Source organism: Pelophylax lessonae (genome assembly GCF_965119305.1).
Source record: "Pelophylax lessonae genome assembly, chromosome: 3".
NCBI lineage: Eukaryota > Metazoa > Chordata > Amphibia > Anura > Ranidae > Pelophylax > Pelophylax lessonae.
The window spans coordinates 88,209,074-88,223,722 of record NC_138770.1 but is presented as its reverse complement, the minus strand read 5'-3'; the positions used below and the strand labels follow the sequence as shown (position 1 = coordinate 88,223,722).

General features: G+C 44.1%; 1 protein-coding gene across 1 annotated transcript in view; it reads left to right on the top strand.

Moving 5' to 3' along the window:
• LOC309550377 (uncharacterized protein) overlaps window positions 1-14,649 on the top strand; it is a 151,649-nt gene that overhangs the window by 106,892 nt on the left and 30,108 nt on the right. The window contains exons 14-15 of the mRNA XM_082250772.1: window positions 2,380-2,542; window positions 11,893-12,042. Of these exons, the coding sequence (XP_082106898.1) occupies window positions 2,380-2,542; window positions 11,893-12,042 (313 nt within the window). The remainder of the gene's footprint in view (window positions 1-2,379; window positions 2,543-11,892; window positions 12,043-14,649) is intronic.

Sequence of the window (14,649 nt, the reverse complement as noted above, 5' to 3'; positions counted from 1 at the left end):
ATTCTTTTTTTCAGATCCTCGGAGAGTTCTTTGCCATGAAGTGCCATGTTGAACTTCCAGTGACCAATATGAGAGAGTGAGAGTGATAACACCAAATTTACACACCTGCTCCCCATTCCCACCTGAGACTTTGTAACACTTAGGAGTCACATGACACCGGGGCCCAATTTGGACATTTTCACTTAGTGGTGTACTCACTTTTGTTGCCAGAGGTTTAGACAATAATGGCTGTGTGTTGATATATTTTGAGGGGACAGCAAATTTACACTGTTATACAAGCTGTACACTCACTACTTTACATTGTAGCAAAGTGTCATTTCTTCAGTGTTGTCTCATGAAAAGATATAATAAAATATTTACAAAAAAATGTGAGGCTTGTGCTCACTTTTGTGAGATACTGTGTGTGTGTGTATATATAATATATTTACAATACGCATCCCCTCTTCAACCTGAATGTGGCTGCAGGCTCTGGGAATAGGGGACCTGAAGAAACGGCAGCTACTGTATTTTCTGGCGTATAAGACTACTTTTGAACCTCAAAAAAATCCCCCAAAAATGGGGGGTCGTCTTATACGCCGAGTATAATATCTCCAAGGTAACCTAAGTAGAAGTATTACCGGTAGATGAAAATTAGGGGGGTCGTCTTATACGCCCAGTCGTCTTATACGCCGGAAAATACGGTATGTCTGGGATAAGGGATATACAGACATCAAAGAATAAATGTTGCATCTTTAAAGGGAAACTCCAGTCAAAAATGAAATTTTTCCTATTAATAGTATGTTAAATATCTTTATCTTTGATATTATTCATTTTCTGGCTAGCTGCTTGTGTAGCTTAGAAAGTCTTATCAATCAGCTTCTTCATGTTCTTCACCGACAACGCTATCTCCCTTTATCTGAATTTGCTAAGCTGTCTTTCACTTCCTGAAAAGGTTGTCAGTCTTTCTTAGTCAGACAGACATGCCTAGACCTGCCCAGCCACACCCCCACCCCACCCCCATCCCTCTTATTACTCCTATCCTTCACAGAACATGATCTCCTCTTCATAGCCTAGTTTAGGGGAGAGGGGAGGAGAGAGACTAGTGGAAACGTAGCCACTAGGCTAGAGTGTGACTTTGGAGTGTGACTTTACACTCTCTGGCTCAAAGTAGTTCAGGTACCTTTTCAAGGTTCCTGATTTTCAAAGTCACATAGATGGGAATGGATGCCATTGAAATTAATGGGCTGTGAATTGCCAGGCAACTTTGTGAGTCCAAAGTAGCATGAAAAGTTGCACTAGTGGAAACAAAGCTTTAGTCTACGTTTCCACTATTGTGATTTAGAGTGCGACTTTTTTTTTTTTTTTTCCAAAATATCTTTATTGAGGATTAACATAAAGAAAAAAACTTGCATACAGCAAATTCAAAGTAACGTCTGTGTTAACAAGTGTGATGAGGTTTCAATCACATTCTAACATCAAGAAAACTGTATGAATCAAAAAGCAATAACAATACGTGATGTAGCATAGTTTAAAAGCAAATACTAGATCTTATTAGATCGCATTAAGAATCTTTAGAGTGCGACTTTTATGTAACTTTGATCGAACTTTACACTCTGTGGATCAAAGTTGCATCAAAAATTGCAACAAAGTAGTGAAGGTACCTTTTTCAAAGTTGCTGATTTTCAAAGTCGCATAGATAGGAACATAGGTGGGAAAGGGTGCCATTGAAATCAATAGGCTGTGACTTGTCATGCAACTTTTTGTGCCCAAAGTCGCTTGACCAATCGCACTAGGGGACATGTAGACTCAGTGTGGTTGCCTGTACTATGATTGTAAACTGTGAGCTGAGACCCCAGAGCACTTCCAGCTACACTGGCAGTGCCCCCCCCCCCCCTGTGTCTTTCTCCAATGGTAGTCTTCATTCAAAGCCCAGCACAGCTATACTGTATATGTGCTTCCTCCCCTCCTCTGTGTTCTGTGTTGATGGATGTTTTTTATTTCTTCCTTTTCTCATGAACTAGGATGTACAATGCATCCTTACTGATGAGAGACACTGGGCGGGAAGCTTTGATCAGCTCCTCCCATTCTGTACATTCTGTATACACCCACTGGCTACACATGAACAGTGCCCCTCCCTGGAAGTGATGTCACTAGCTTTGAGTAACCACACCCACTTGCTGCTCTTGGACTCAGCAGGAAGAGGAAGTGAAGTCATGTGACAGCACTGAATACTGCAAAATAAAGGTAGAAAAACTGGAATTTTTTCATTTTGACACATAAGGCTGAACTCCGCTCACATTAATCATTGCAGGAGAAAAATTAAGGTATTAACATGTACTTCTGCTTTAATGCCAATTTTAGACCATTAAGTGTTTCTTCTACTGTATGTTGCATTTACAGCTACCTAAGAAGTATGGCACAGTAATCACTCTTCATTTCGGAAGGGAAAAAGTTGTCTTCTTGTTTGGCTATGACACTGTTAAAGATGCTCTACTCACCCATGGTGATGAATTTTCTAACAGACCAAAACTGGTGTTATTTTCTAAATCCACAAAAGACAATGGTAACTATGTTTTTTTTTTTTTTTTTTTGGCAAACAATATGATTCATGTACATTATTACAGAAATCCAGGAGGCTGATAATTTGTGCTCACTGTTATTAGTTAGCAATGTTTTCAACTATCTCCGTGGACTACAAAATAGCTTACCCATGTTGCAAAGAGATGCGGAGGGTGGGGATCTGTAATCCCGTCCTAGGAACACAGCACCGTTTCTCCAAAGATACAGCACAGAAAGTGAGCATTTTTACCATATGACAGTAATATTGTTACTGGCAGAATCACCAGGGGAAAATAAAGGAAAAGAGCGGGGGGGGGGGCGGGGGGGGGGGTGAGAAAAGTAACGCAGCCACTACAGCTGACAGTACTGACAGGCAGCAATATTTTACATTTTTGTTCTTGGTTCTAGATATCCTTTAGGAAATGTATGTTTTCTGCATTCACACTGGCATTAAAAGCAGGCATTTGAGAGACGTTAAAAATGCCCCTAAATGCCTATGCACAAGATACAACAGACAACACACAGTGCTGTTTACACTATCAAAACATGAAGTGTTATGCCTCGTACACACGTACCGATCGTCGGCCGAATGATCGGCCGTCTTTTGTCCAGGGCTGTCTTGTCTGTTGAAAACTGCTAAAGACTGCACACGAATTTTGTCGGCCAACAACAGCCGACTGCAGAAGAGATGTCATGTGATGGTTAACTTTCCGTGTGTTTTTTATTTTCTGAGCATGCCCAGTCTTGCTAATCGGCTGTCTGTCGGCCGAAATCTGTACTGACTGGCGAACAATCGGCCGTTCTGGTGTTGGCATACAAAAATTTTAATGCCTGCACAACAGATTCTGTTCGGCCGAAAATGCGCTGTCGGCTGTTGGAAGCATCATACTAACAAGCCTACAACGTGTGTACGAGGCATTAGTGTTCCGTCACCTAAAAAAATTAAAGCCTCATGTTGAGTCAAGAGTAGTGTTGAGCGAACACGGACTGTATTATTCGTGTTCGTACCGAATAATTGGATTTTTTTTACCCGAACACGGACACGGACACTTTACTGTATGTTCGGGTAAAAATCCGTGTTCGGTCGTTTTATTTCCGGGTTTTGCATGCTTTGGCGCTCTTTTCATGGCGGGCTTTCAACAGCCAATCAACAATCGTTTAACTGGTGTGCCTTAAGCCATCCCAGCCATGCCTGCAAATGTCTTAGTAGCTGTGATTGGCCGTCTGAAGCATGTGACCAAGTCTTTATAAGTTCGAGGCAGCCGCCGCAGCAGCGTCATTCTGCTGCTTAGCTAAGGGACAGAGCACACATCAATGTGCTGGCTGCTGATTAGGGAAAGATAGGCAGGAAAAAACCATTTGTGTCCGGATAGAATTGAGGGACAGGTCGGAGTGTTTAGGCAGGGCGAGTTGTAGGCATTTTAGGGATAGAGTCTGCTGAATTATAGGGTCAGTGTCTTCTACAAACTACAATCGATATTGCTGTGTGGGGGGTGGGGTGAATCTGCACTCAATCCTGATCTACGATCTCTTCTCAATCCTGTTAGGGACAGAGTCTGCTGAATTTTAGGGAAACTGTGTTCTACAAACTACAATCGATATTGCTGTGTGGTGTGGGATTGGAGATAGGCAGGTGTCAGTGATCCACATCCATTTTTCTGTGTGTGAGCTGCAGTGAACACAATCTTTTTGGGCTGCAGTGAACACAATCTTTTTGGGCTGCAGTGAACACAATCTTTTTGGGGTGCAGTGAACACAATCTTTTTGGGCTGCAGTGAACACAATCTTTTTGGGCTGCAGTGAACACAATCTTTTTGGGGTGCAGTGAACAAAATCTTTTTGGGGTGCAGTGAACACAATCATTTTTGGTGTGCAGTGAACACAATCTTTGTGGGGTGCAGTGAACAAAATCCTTTGTGGGGTGCAGTGAACACAATCTTTTTGGGCTGCAGTGAACACAATCTTTTTGGGCTGCAGTGAACACAATCTTTTTGGGGTGCAGTGAACAAAATCTTTTTGGGGTGCAGTGAACACAATCCTTTTTGGTGTGCAGTGAACACAATCTTTGTGGGGTGCAGTGAACAAAATCCTTTGTGGGGTGCAGTGAACACAATCTTTTTGGGGTGCAGTGAACAAAATCCTTTTTGGGGTGCAGTGAACAACATCCTTTTTGGGGTGCAGTGAACACAATCTTTTTGGGGTGCAGTGAACAAAATCCTTTGTGGGGTGCAGTGAACACAATCTTTTTGGGGTGCAGTGAACACAATCTTTTTGGGGTGGAGTGAACAACATCCTTTTTGGGGTGCAGTGAACAAAATCCTTTTTGGGGTGCAGTGAACAAAATCATTTTTGGGGTGCAGTGAACACAATCTTTTTGGGGTGCAGTGAACACAATCTTTGTGGGGTGCAGTGAACACAATCTTTTTGGGGTGGAGTGAACAACATCCTTTTTGGGGTGCAGTGAACAACATCCTTTTTGGGGTGCAGTGAACACAATCTTTTTGGGGTGCAGTGAACACAATCTTTGTGGGGTACAGTGAACAGAATCTTTGTGGGGTGCAGTGAACACAATCTTTGGGGGGTACAGTGAACACAATCTTTTTGGGGTGCAGTGAACACAATCTTTGGGGGGTACAGTGAACACAATCTTTTTGGGGTGCAGTGAACACAATCTTTGTGGGGTGCAGTGAACACAATCTTTGGGGGGGTACAGTGAACACAATCTTTTTGGGGTGCAGTGAACAACATCCTTTTAGGGTGCAGTGAACACAATCTTTGTGGGGTGCAGTGAACAACATCCTTTTAGGGTGCAGTGAACACAATCTTTGTGGGGTACAGTGAACAGAATCTTTGTGGGGTGCAGTGAACACAATCTTTGGGGGGTACAGTGAACACAATCTTTGTGAGGTGCAGTGAACACAATCTTTGTGGGGTGCAGTGAACACAATCATTGTGGGGTGCAGTGAACTCAATCTTTGTGGGGTACAGTGAACACAATCTCATACTTCTGAAGATTTGAGGGTGCTGCCTGTTCCATACTCCCCCTACTCCTCATCTAGCCTTTTAGGGGTACAAACAATAGTAATTGGGGCCTAGTGTGGTTGTGTACGTGTGATATACATACACTTTTTTTGGATCATATTTTCTATTCCGCTATTTAATCAAAAACCTTTGGGGATCAGTTAAATTGGGGGATAGTCTGTGTTGGTACGTGTGAGAGAGATCCACCTTTCCAAGTTGTTGGGGTTCATCTCATACTTCTGAAGGTTTGAGGGTGCTGCCTGTTCCATACTCCCCCTACTCCTAGCCTTTTAGGGGTACAAACAATAGTAATTGGGGCCTAGTGTGGTTGTGTACGTGTGATATACATACACTTTTTTTGGATCATATTTTCTATTCCGCTATTTAATCAAAAACCTTTGGGGATCAGTTAAATTGGGGGATAGTCTGTGTTGGTACGTGTGAGAGAGATCCACCTTTCCAAGTTGTTGGGGTTCATCTCATACTTCTGAAGGTTTGAGGGTGCTGCCTGTTCCATACCCCCCCTACTCCTCATCTAGCCTTTTAGGGGTACAAACAATAGTAATTGGGGCCTAGTGTGGTTGTGTACGTGTGATATACATACACTTTTTTTGGATCATATTTTCTATTCCGCTATTTAATCAAAAACCTTTGGGGATCAGTTAAATTGGGGGATAGTCTGTGTTGGTACGTGTGAGAGAGATCCACCTTTCCAAGTTGTTGGGGTTCATCTCATACTTCTGAAGGTTTGAGGGTGCTGCCTGTTCCATACCCCCCCTACTCCTCATCTAGCCTTTTAGGGGTACAAACAATAGTAATTGGGGCCTAGTGTGGTTGTGTACGTGTGATATACATACACTTTTTTTGGATCATATTTTCTATTCCGCTATTTAATCAAAAACCTTTGGGGATCAGTTAAATTGGGGGATAGTCTGTGTTGGTACGTGTGAGAGAGATCCACCTTTCCAAGTTGTTGGGGTTCATCTCATACTTCTGAAGGTTTGAGGGTGCTGCCTGTTCCATACTCCCCCTACTCCTCATCTAGCCTTTTAGGGGTACAAACAATAGTAATTGGGGCCCAGTGTGGTTGTGTACGTGTGATATACATACACTTTTTTTGGATCATATTTTCTATTCCGCTATTTAATCAAAAACCTTTGGGGATCAGTTAAATTGGGGGATAGTCTGTGTTGGTACGTGTGAGAGAGATCCACCTTTCCAAGTTGTTGGGGTTCATCTCATACTTCTGAAGGTTTGAGGGTGCTGCCTGTTCCATACTCCCCCTACTCCTAGCCTTTTAGGGGTACAAACAATAGTAATTGGGGCCTAGTGTGGTTGTGTACGTGTGATATACATACACTTTTTTTGGATCATATTTTCTATTCCGCTATTTAATCAAAAACCTTTGGGGATCAGTTAAATTGGGGGATAGTCTGTGTTGGTACGTGTGAGAGAGATCCACCTTTCCAAGTTGTTGGGGTTCATCTCATACTTCTGAAGGTCTGAGGGTGCTGCCTGTTCCATACTCCCCCTACTCCTAGCCTTTTAGGGGTACAAACAATAGTAATTGGGGCCTAGTGTGGTTGTGTACATGTGATATACATACACTTTTTTTGGATCATATTTTCTATTCCGCTATTTAATCAAAAACCTTTGGGGATCAGTTAAATTGGGGGATAGTCTGTGTTGGTACGTGTGAGAGAGATCCACCTTTCCAAGTTGTTGGGGTTCATCTCATACTTCTGAAGGTTTGAGGGTGCTGCCTGTTCCATACTCCCCCTACTCCTAGCCTTTTAGGGGTACAAACAATAGTAATTGGGGCCTAGTGTGGTTGTGTACGTGTGATATACATACACTTTTTTTGGATCATATTTTCTATTCCGCTATTTAATCAAAAACCTTTGGGGATCAGTTAAATTGGGGGATAGTCTGTGTTGGTACGTGTGAGAGAGATCCACCTTTCCAAGTTGTTGGGGTTCATCTCATACTTCTGAAGGTTTGAGGGTGCTGCCTGTTCCATACTCCCCCTACTCCTAGCCTTTTAGGGGTACAAACAATAGTAATTGGGGCCTAGTGTGGTTGTGTACGTGTGATATACATACACTTTTTTTGGATCATATTTTCTATTCCGCTATTTAATCAAAAACCTTTGGGGATCAGTTAAATTGGGGGATAGTCTGTGTTGGTACGTGTGAGAGAGATCCACCTTTCCAAGTTGTTGGGGTTCATCTCATACTTCTGAAGGTTTGAGGGTGCTGCCTGTTCCATACTCCCCCTACTCCTCATCTAGCCTTTTAGGGGTACAAACAATAGTAATTGGGGCCCAGTGTGGTTGTGTACGTGTGATATACATACACTTTTTTTGGATCATATTTTCTATTCCGCTATTTAATTTAACTGGGCCTCCATGCGAGACCTGTGTGCCTTGTTGCGCTGTTTTGAGTACTCCACCAACATGGCCAGTGGCAATGACGCCGTTCTCAGCTTAACTATCCCACTTCTATGCCTCCTTGAAAAAACAATTCGGGCGATGATGGAAGAGGATGTGGCACAGGATGAGGAGGAGGAGGAGGATGAAGAGGTAACATTTCCAAGGCTTTCAGGGCAGTCATTCGCAAGGGGCTCCGAGGGTGGGTTCCTGCACACGCAAACGCCAGGGACGCAATTGTCCAGCAGGGGCACAGTTCTGGAGGATGAGGAGGATGAGGAGGAGGAGGAGCTGGAGGAGGAGATGGAACCATGTTCACAGCAGGGTGGCACCCAGGCCAGCTCATGGCCATCACTGGTGCGTGGCTGGGGGGATACAGAGGACACGGACGATACACCTCCCACAGAGGACAGCCTTTCGTTGCCTCTGGGCAGCCTGGCACACATGAGCGATTACATGCTGCAGTGTCTCCACAACGACCGCCGAGTTGCCCACATTCTAACTTGTGCTGATTACTGGGTGGCCACGCTGCTGGATCCCCGTTACAAGGACAACGTACCGTCCTTAATTCACTCACTGGAGCGCGATCGCAAGATGCGCGAGTACAAGCGCACGCTGGTAGACGCCATGCTGCTGGCATTCCCATCTGACAGCGGGGCCACAGTGGAAGCACAAGGCAGAGGAGGAGGAGGAGGAGGTCGCCAACGCAACCAGGGCACCGCCAGCACCTCAGAAGGCAGGGTTAGCATGGCCGAAATGTGGAAAAGCTTTGTCAGCACGCCACAACAAACAGCAGCACCAGCAGCTCAGATGGAACGTCTTAGCAGGAGGCAGCATTTTACCAACATGGTGGAGCAGTATGTGTGCACACGCCTACATGTAGTGAATGACGGGTCTGCCCCCTTCAACTTCTGGGTCTCCAAATTGGGCACATGGCCTGAGCTTGCCCTTTACGCCTTGGAGGTGCTGGCGTGCCCTGCAGCCAGTGTATTATCTGAACGGGTATTTAGCACGGCTGGGGGCGTTATAACAGACAAGCGCAGCCGCCTGTCCAGAGACAATGTGGACAAGCTCACGTTCATTAAAATGAACCAGGCATGGATCCCACGGGACTTTTCCGTACCTTATGCAGAATAGCAATGGATACCGACCTTACCCACCCATTGTTCCATTTTTGCTCTTTCTCACTCTTTTGGGGTGTACCCTCATTTAAAATTTTTGAAAAGAAGCAGTGTTGGCTACCTCGTCCTCCTCCTCAGGGCCAGATTAATGTAGGGGCTATTGGAGCTGCAGCTCCAGGCCCCTACCTTTTATATAGGCCCCGGGTTGGCCATATTCACTGTTACCGCTCTTCTGTCACTTGTAAACACAGAAGTCTGGCTTCTATGCTCGCTTCCCCAGGCAGCACCCTCAGAACCTCCCCACACAGCGTGAAGGCCGGACAAGGAGGGACAGTTGGCGATGCATGGATGTGTTTATGGGCTTCAGAGACAGCATCCCATGTTGAATTAGGCATGCATGGCTGCACCCTTCCTCCTCTGGGTGCATGGCAAGGCACGGCCCTTAAGGCCCTTCAAAATCCTCAGCACCAAGCCCATGATGCTGTTAATCCGGCCCTGGTCCTCCTCCACCGCCGCTTCCACCTACACCGCCCATAGGTGTGCGCAGCCTATTGCATTAAGGTGTGCACCCCAAAGTTGAAATACACATGCATGTGTTTGCCAGCAGGGAGAGTAATGTATCGGGGCCATGTACCTGTAGGCAAGGAGAAATAGAGCAGAGCAGGTCCCAGGGAGATCTTTCCCATCTCCTCACTGGCAATGCTATGTGCCCTAGGTGATTAGGGTGTGCCCAGGCACACCCAGCACACCCTGTGCGCACGCCTATGTCACCGCCACATCCACCACCACCTCAACCTCCCTCCTACTCCATATGGGCCTCGTCCTTCAGAGATGAATAAGAACATTGTTTTATTTTTCTGTTTTTTTTTGTTGTTTTAAGTTATTTCCCTATCCACATTTGTTTGCAGAGCACTTGCCATGCTCTTAATTACGTTTTGCTGCCATTTGCAGCACTCTAGCCCTTTCCTTTGGTGTTTTAGAGCCATTTTAGTGCCTTAAAGTTCGGGTCCCCATTGACTTCAATGGGGTTCGGTGTCCGGGAAAAGTTCGGTAAAAGTCCGGGACACGGACCCGGACTTTTTTTTAAAGTTCGGCCGAACCCGTCGAACACGGACATCTAGGTGTCCGCTCAACCCTAGTCAAGAGGTGTTTGAACAACTCCCATTCAAGTCTATGGTAATGCTTCACAAATGCTCTGGCAGGCAGTTGGGGAGCAGTTGTGAGGCGTTCAGATAAGCTTATTAACCACTTCTGGACCGAGCACATTTCTGACATGTTGTTTACAAGTTAAAATCTGTATTTTTAGCTAGAAAATTACTTAGAACATTATATATATATATATATATATATATATTTTTTTTAGCAAAGACTCTGGAGAATAAAATGGTGGTTGTTGCAATATTTTTTGTCACGTGGTATTTGTGCAGCGGTCTTTCAAACGCCATTTTTTTGGGAAAAAATGCATTTCACTGCATTTAAAAACAAAACTGTAAAGTTAGCCCTTTTTTTGTATATTGTGAAAGATGATGTCACGCCGAGTAAATAGATACCTAACCTGCTACGGTTGAAAATTGCTCACAACCGCGGAATGGCGACAAACTACGGTACATAAAAAACTCCATAGGTGACACTTTAAAATTTTTTAACGGTTACCAGTTTGGAGTTACAGAGGAGGTCTTGTTTTAGAATTATTGCTCTCGCTCTGGCGATTGCGGCAATACTTTGCGGTTTTAACACCGCTTTCATTTGCGGGCACAACTTATGTATGCATTTTCTTTCGTGCGCGAGCTTACAGTGACTGGGGCACTTTAAAAAATGTTTTCCCTATTTATTTAATTATTAAATTTTAGCACAGTTAAAAAAAAATAAAAATCTGATCACTTTTTTATTGCTATCACAAGCAATATAAACATCCCTTGTGACAGTAATAGGCATTGACAGGTACTCTTTATGGAGGGATCGGGGGTCTAAAAGACCCCTCCACTGCACTTTAATGTATTAAAAATGCATAAATCTGCATTTTTGAATACTGACAGTTTTTTAAATTGGGTGCGTTTAGCCGCCGAGTAACTCGGCCGTAAAGCCATCATGCCACTTCCGGGTTACTACATCGGAAATGCGATCAAACCCGAATTCGGCTTTTATCAGGACTCCAACCAGCCGGCGGACGTGTCGGCTGGTTGCTCAGGCCTCCCGGTGGGACGGGAGACCCGGGCAGAGCCGTGGAAGGCGGCTCACTGGGATAACGGCCAAGCGGCTCCTGAACTACATCAGCTGTTATCTCCTGAAAGCCGACCGCCGGCTCTAAAAAATGGTACCAGGATGATGCCTCTAGCTGCAGGCATCAACCCGGTACAACCACTTCTCCGAGCTGACATAGGGCTACATTGATTGAAGTGGTTAACTGTAATCGAATAGGCATTGGTGGAGCAGTTTTAATGTGCCTTAACACTCATCAAATGCTTCAGAATTGCCCATAGTTAGTTTGGGGAGCACTTTCTAACTCCTCAATAACGCTTGGAAAATGCCTGTCTAACGCCCATACTGAAGCTCATTAAAGCGAATGTGATACCCATACTAACGCTATAGGAGCATTTACGTTTTAAAAATGTAGTCAAGTGTGAGTAAGCCCTTAAGGTCCCAAGATAAGATAAAGTAAACAATAGGAACCATTTTGTGATTCTATAAACAACCCTGGATCTGTATTTTGGGCAGCATTTTTACCTGGTCGTTATATTTGTTGACAGAAAAAAAAAAAAAAAATATTACATTTCTCCTGTATAGGTGTCTTTTTTTCTAATGGTGAGAACTGGAAAGTAATGAGAAGATTCACACTTTCAACTCTCCGAGATTACGGGATGGGAAAAAAAGCTATAGAAGACAAGATTTGTGAAGAAGCTGAATGTTTAGTGCAGACACTGAAATCTTATGGAGGTGATTGTTTTGATCGGTCTTTATTATTCATTTTATGCCCTATGTTCTGTGAGAAAAATCTATTTGATTGTCTTTTACTTACTAGTTTTTGCTTTTTTTTGCAAATGTATCCTCATTTGTTATTGGAATGATCTTACAGGTTTCTCCTTGATAGCCATTTCCATGTATTTCTATATGGGCAGATCAGGCTGTCTTTCAATTCCTATTCTTGGATAAGTTTTTTCCATGATGATTGCCATATCTGACACATATGGGTGTTTGAACCCATCCCAAATGCTCATCTTGTGAGGAACATTAGAAGTGTTTGTAAAAGAACAATAAGCACATCCAAGAGTTCCACATACAAACACTCCCAACTGAGCCACTGGATATCTGAAAAAAATGTCTGTTGGCCTTGAACATTAAGGGCTCATCAAACTATGTCCAGCAGATATGATAGTGTCCCAAGCCAGGTCTTTATACTGGTGGTGAAGAGTTTTGACATCACCAAGATACTCAAGGACAGAGACTAGAAGCCCACAGGACTTTGAAGAGACACACAACGTGCATTTAAAGTACATACATTTATTACATGAAAAAATACATATAAAAATAGATCATGAAAAAATCTTAACAGTGTCAATGATATTCATCAATGAAAAATTGAATATATGTACATACAAAATATAACCATCTATTGCTGACATTCTGATACTCTGTCATTATCAATCTGTTCCATATCGATCTCAACACGTTTAGCAAAATCAGTAGTTTGCTTCATCAGGAGAAACACAGATATGAGTAGTTGATGCTATAATTAGAATCTTCTCATATAACCACTAAATATTTCTCTACGTCCATTCGACTTTTCTACTTTCAAATATTGTATTGGAGATAAAAATGAAAATACAGACAGTCATTATTGACAACAAAAGAAATGGTAATTGAACGTTATCATAACACAAGCTAGGTGAAACAACTTCAAGAATCAAGTAATAGAACGTACATGGCATTGAAGAACATGAGACATTTGTGCGGCTTAGCAATGAGTCACAATACCAAGATTACCTCAAGAAGGGTGGTACACCACTATGTCCTCCCGGGAGCCAAAGAACCTGGCGAGACCCTGACCCCAAGCACCCACGTGGGTTGCGACACATTTGGGGACCAGGTTGCCCGTCCAAATATGACAGGGCCCCTGCAGGAGAAAAGGGCCCTGTACCCATACCAAAATATATACTAGTGGGGTGCCGGCTCCACATGGAGGAACAGCAGTGCTTTAACTTGCAAAAGGATGTTGAGGTAAAACAAGAAGGTAGAAGAAGGGGAGAGAAGGATCAGTAGAAAGAAGATAGAAGGGGAGAGGGAAGCAGAGAGTCACCGAGGGATTCATCCCAAACTGCAGGCCCGGGAGGATTACAGCTCAACTTGTAGGTAGCGCACCCAGGGATCCCAGGTAGCTTCGAATTTGTCCACTCGGTCCTGTAAAAGGGCTACAATCTTTTCCTGGGACATTATCCAGGAAATCTTCTGTTTGGCAGAATTGAGGGAGACTGAGGATTTTTTCCAGGCTCTAGCCAGAGTGAACTTAGCGCCTAGGAGCATGAAGAACAGTAGGGTGGACAGATGTTTGGGGTATCTGTGAGGAAAATCATGCAGGAAGGCCACTTGAGGGGTCTGCGGAATCTGGAGGCTTGTGACCAGTCGGAGTAAATGAAAAAATTTGTTCCAGAAGGAACGAATTTTGGGACATGACCACCATGTATGAAGGAAAGAGCCCTGATGTTCACACCCCCTGAAACATAGTGGGGAGGTGTTAGGGAACATGAGTGCCAGACGGGTCGGGACTAGATACCACCGGGTTAGTATTTTAACGTTCGCTTCAATGAGGGATATATTGAGTATGCCCTTAAAGGCTCTGTGGAAAATGCGGTACCATTCCTGCTGTGAGTATTCCACCTGCAAGTCACGTTCCCATATAAGTGCATAAGCTGGTTTATCGGGGGATTCCATCAGTGCAGAATAAATAATCGATATGCCCCCCCTCAATTCAGCAGATTCAGAACACCACCGTTCGTATGGAGTCAAAATTGGAGGGATACGCTTGTCTGACCACATTGAGTGCAAGAAATGGGAAATTTGAAGAAACCGGAATTGTTCTGAGGCCGGCATCTTAAGCTTGGAGATGCAATGGGAGAGGGAGAGTGGGCCAGAGGGTGTGAGAAAGTGCCCAATTCGATATAGACCTTTGTTCGTCCACCATTGAAATGCCTTAATGTCATGCCCAGGTAAGAACAGGGGGTGGTGAAATAGGTGATTCAACGGTTTCATAGGCGAGACCAGTGAGTCGAGTTGATAGAGTTGTCTACATAATTTGATCGAGTGCGAGAGGGTGGGTGCTGGTATCGCTGGTTGCAGCTTGGGCGGGCACCAAGCGATATAGTCCGGTGTGTGGTGGGGGATCGCTTGCCTCTCTATTTGAATCCAGTCAGGTTTAGGTCCTCGTGTATAAATCAGAGAGAGCTGGGCCAGTTGGGCCGCTTGATAATACTTCCAAAGATTGGGCAAAGCCAACCCGCCCGTGTTCTTTGTCTAAATAAAATCGACCTCGAGCAGCGATAACCCTTT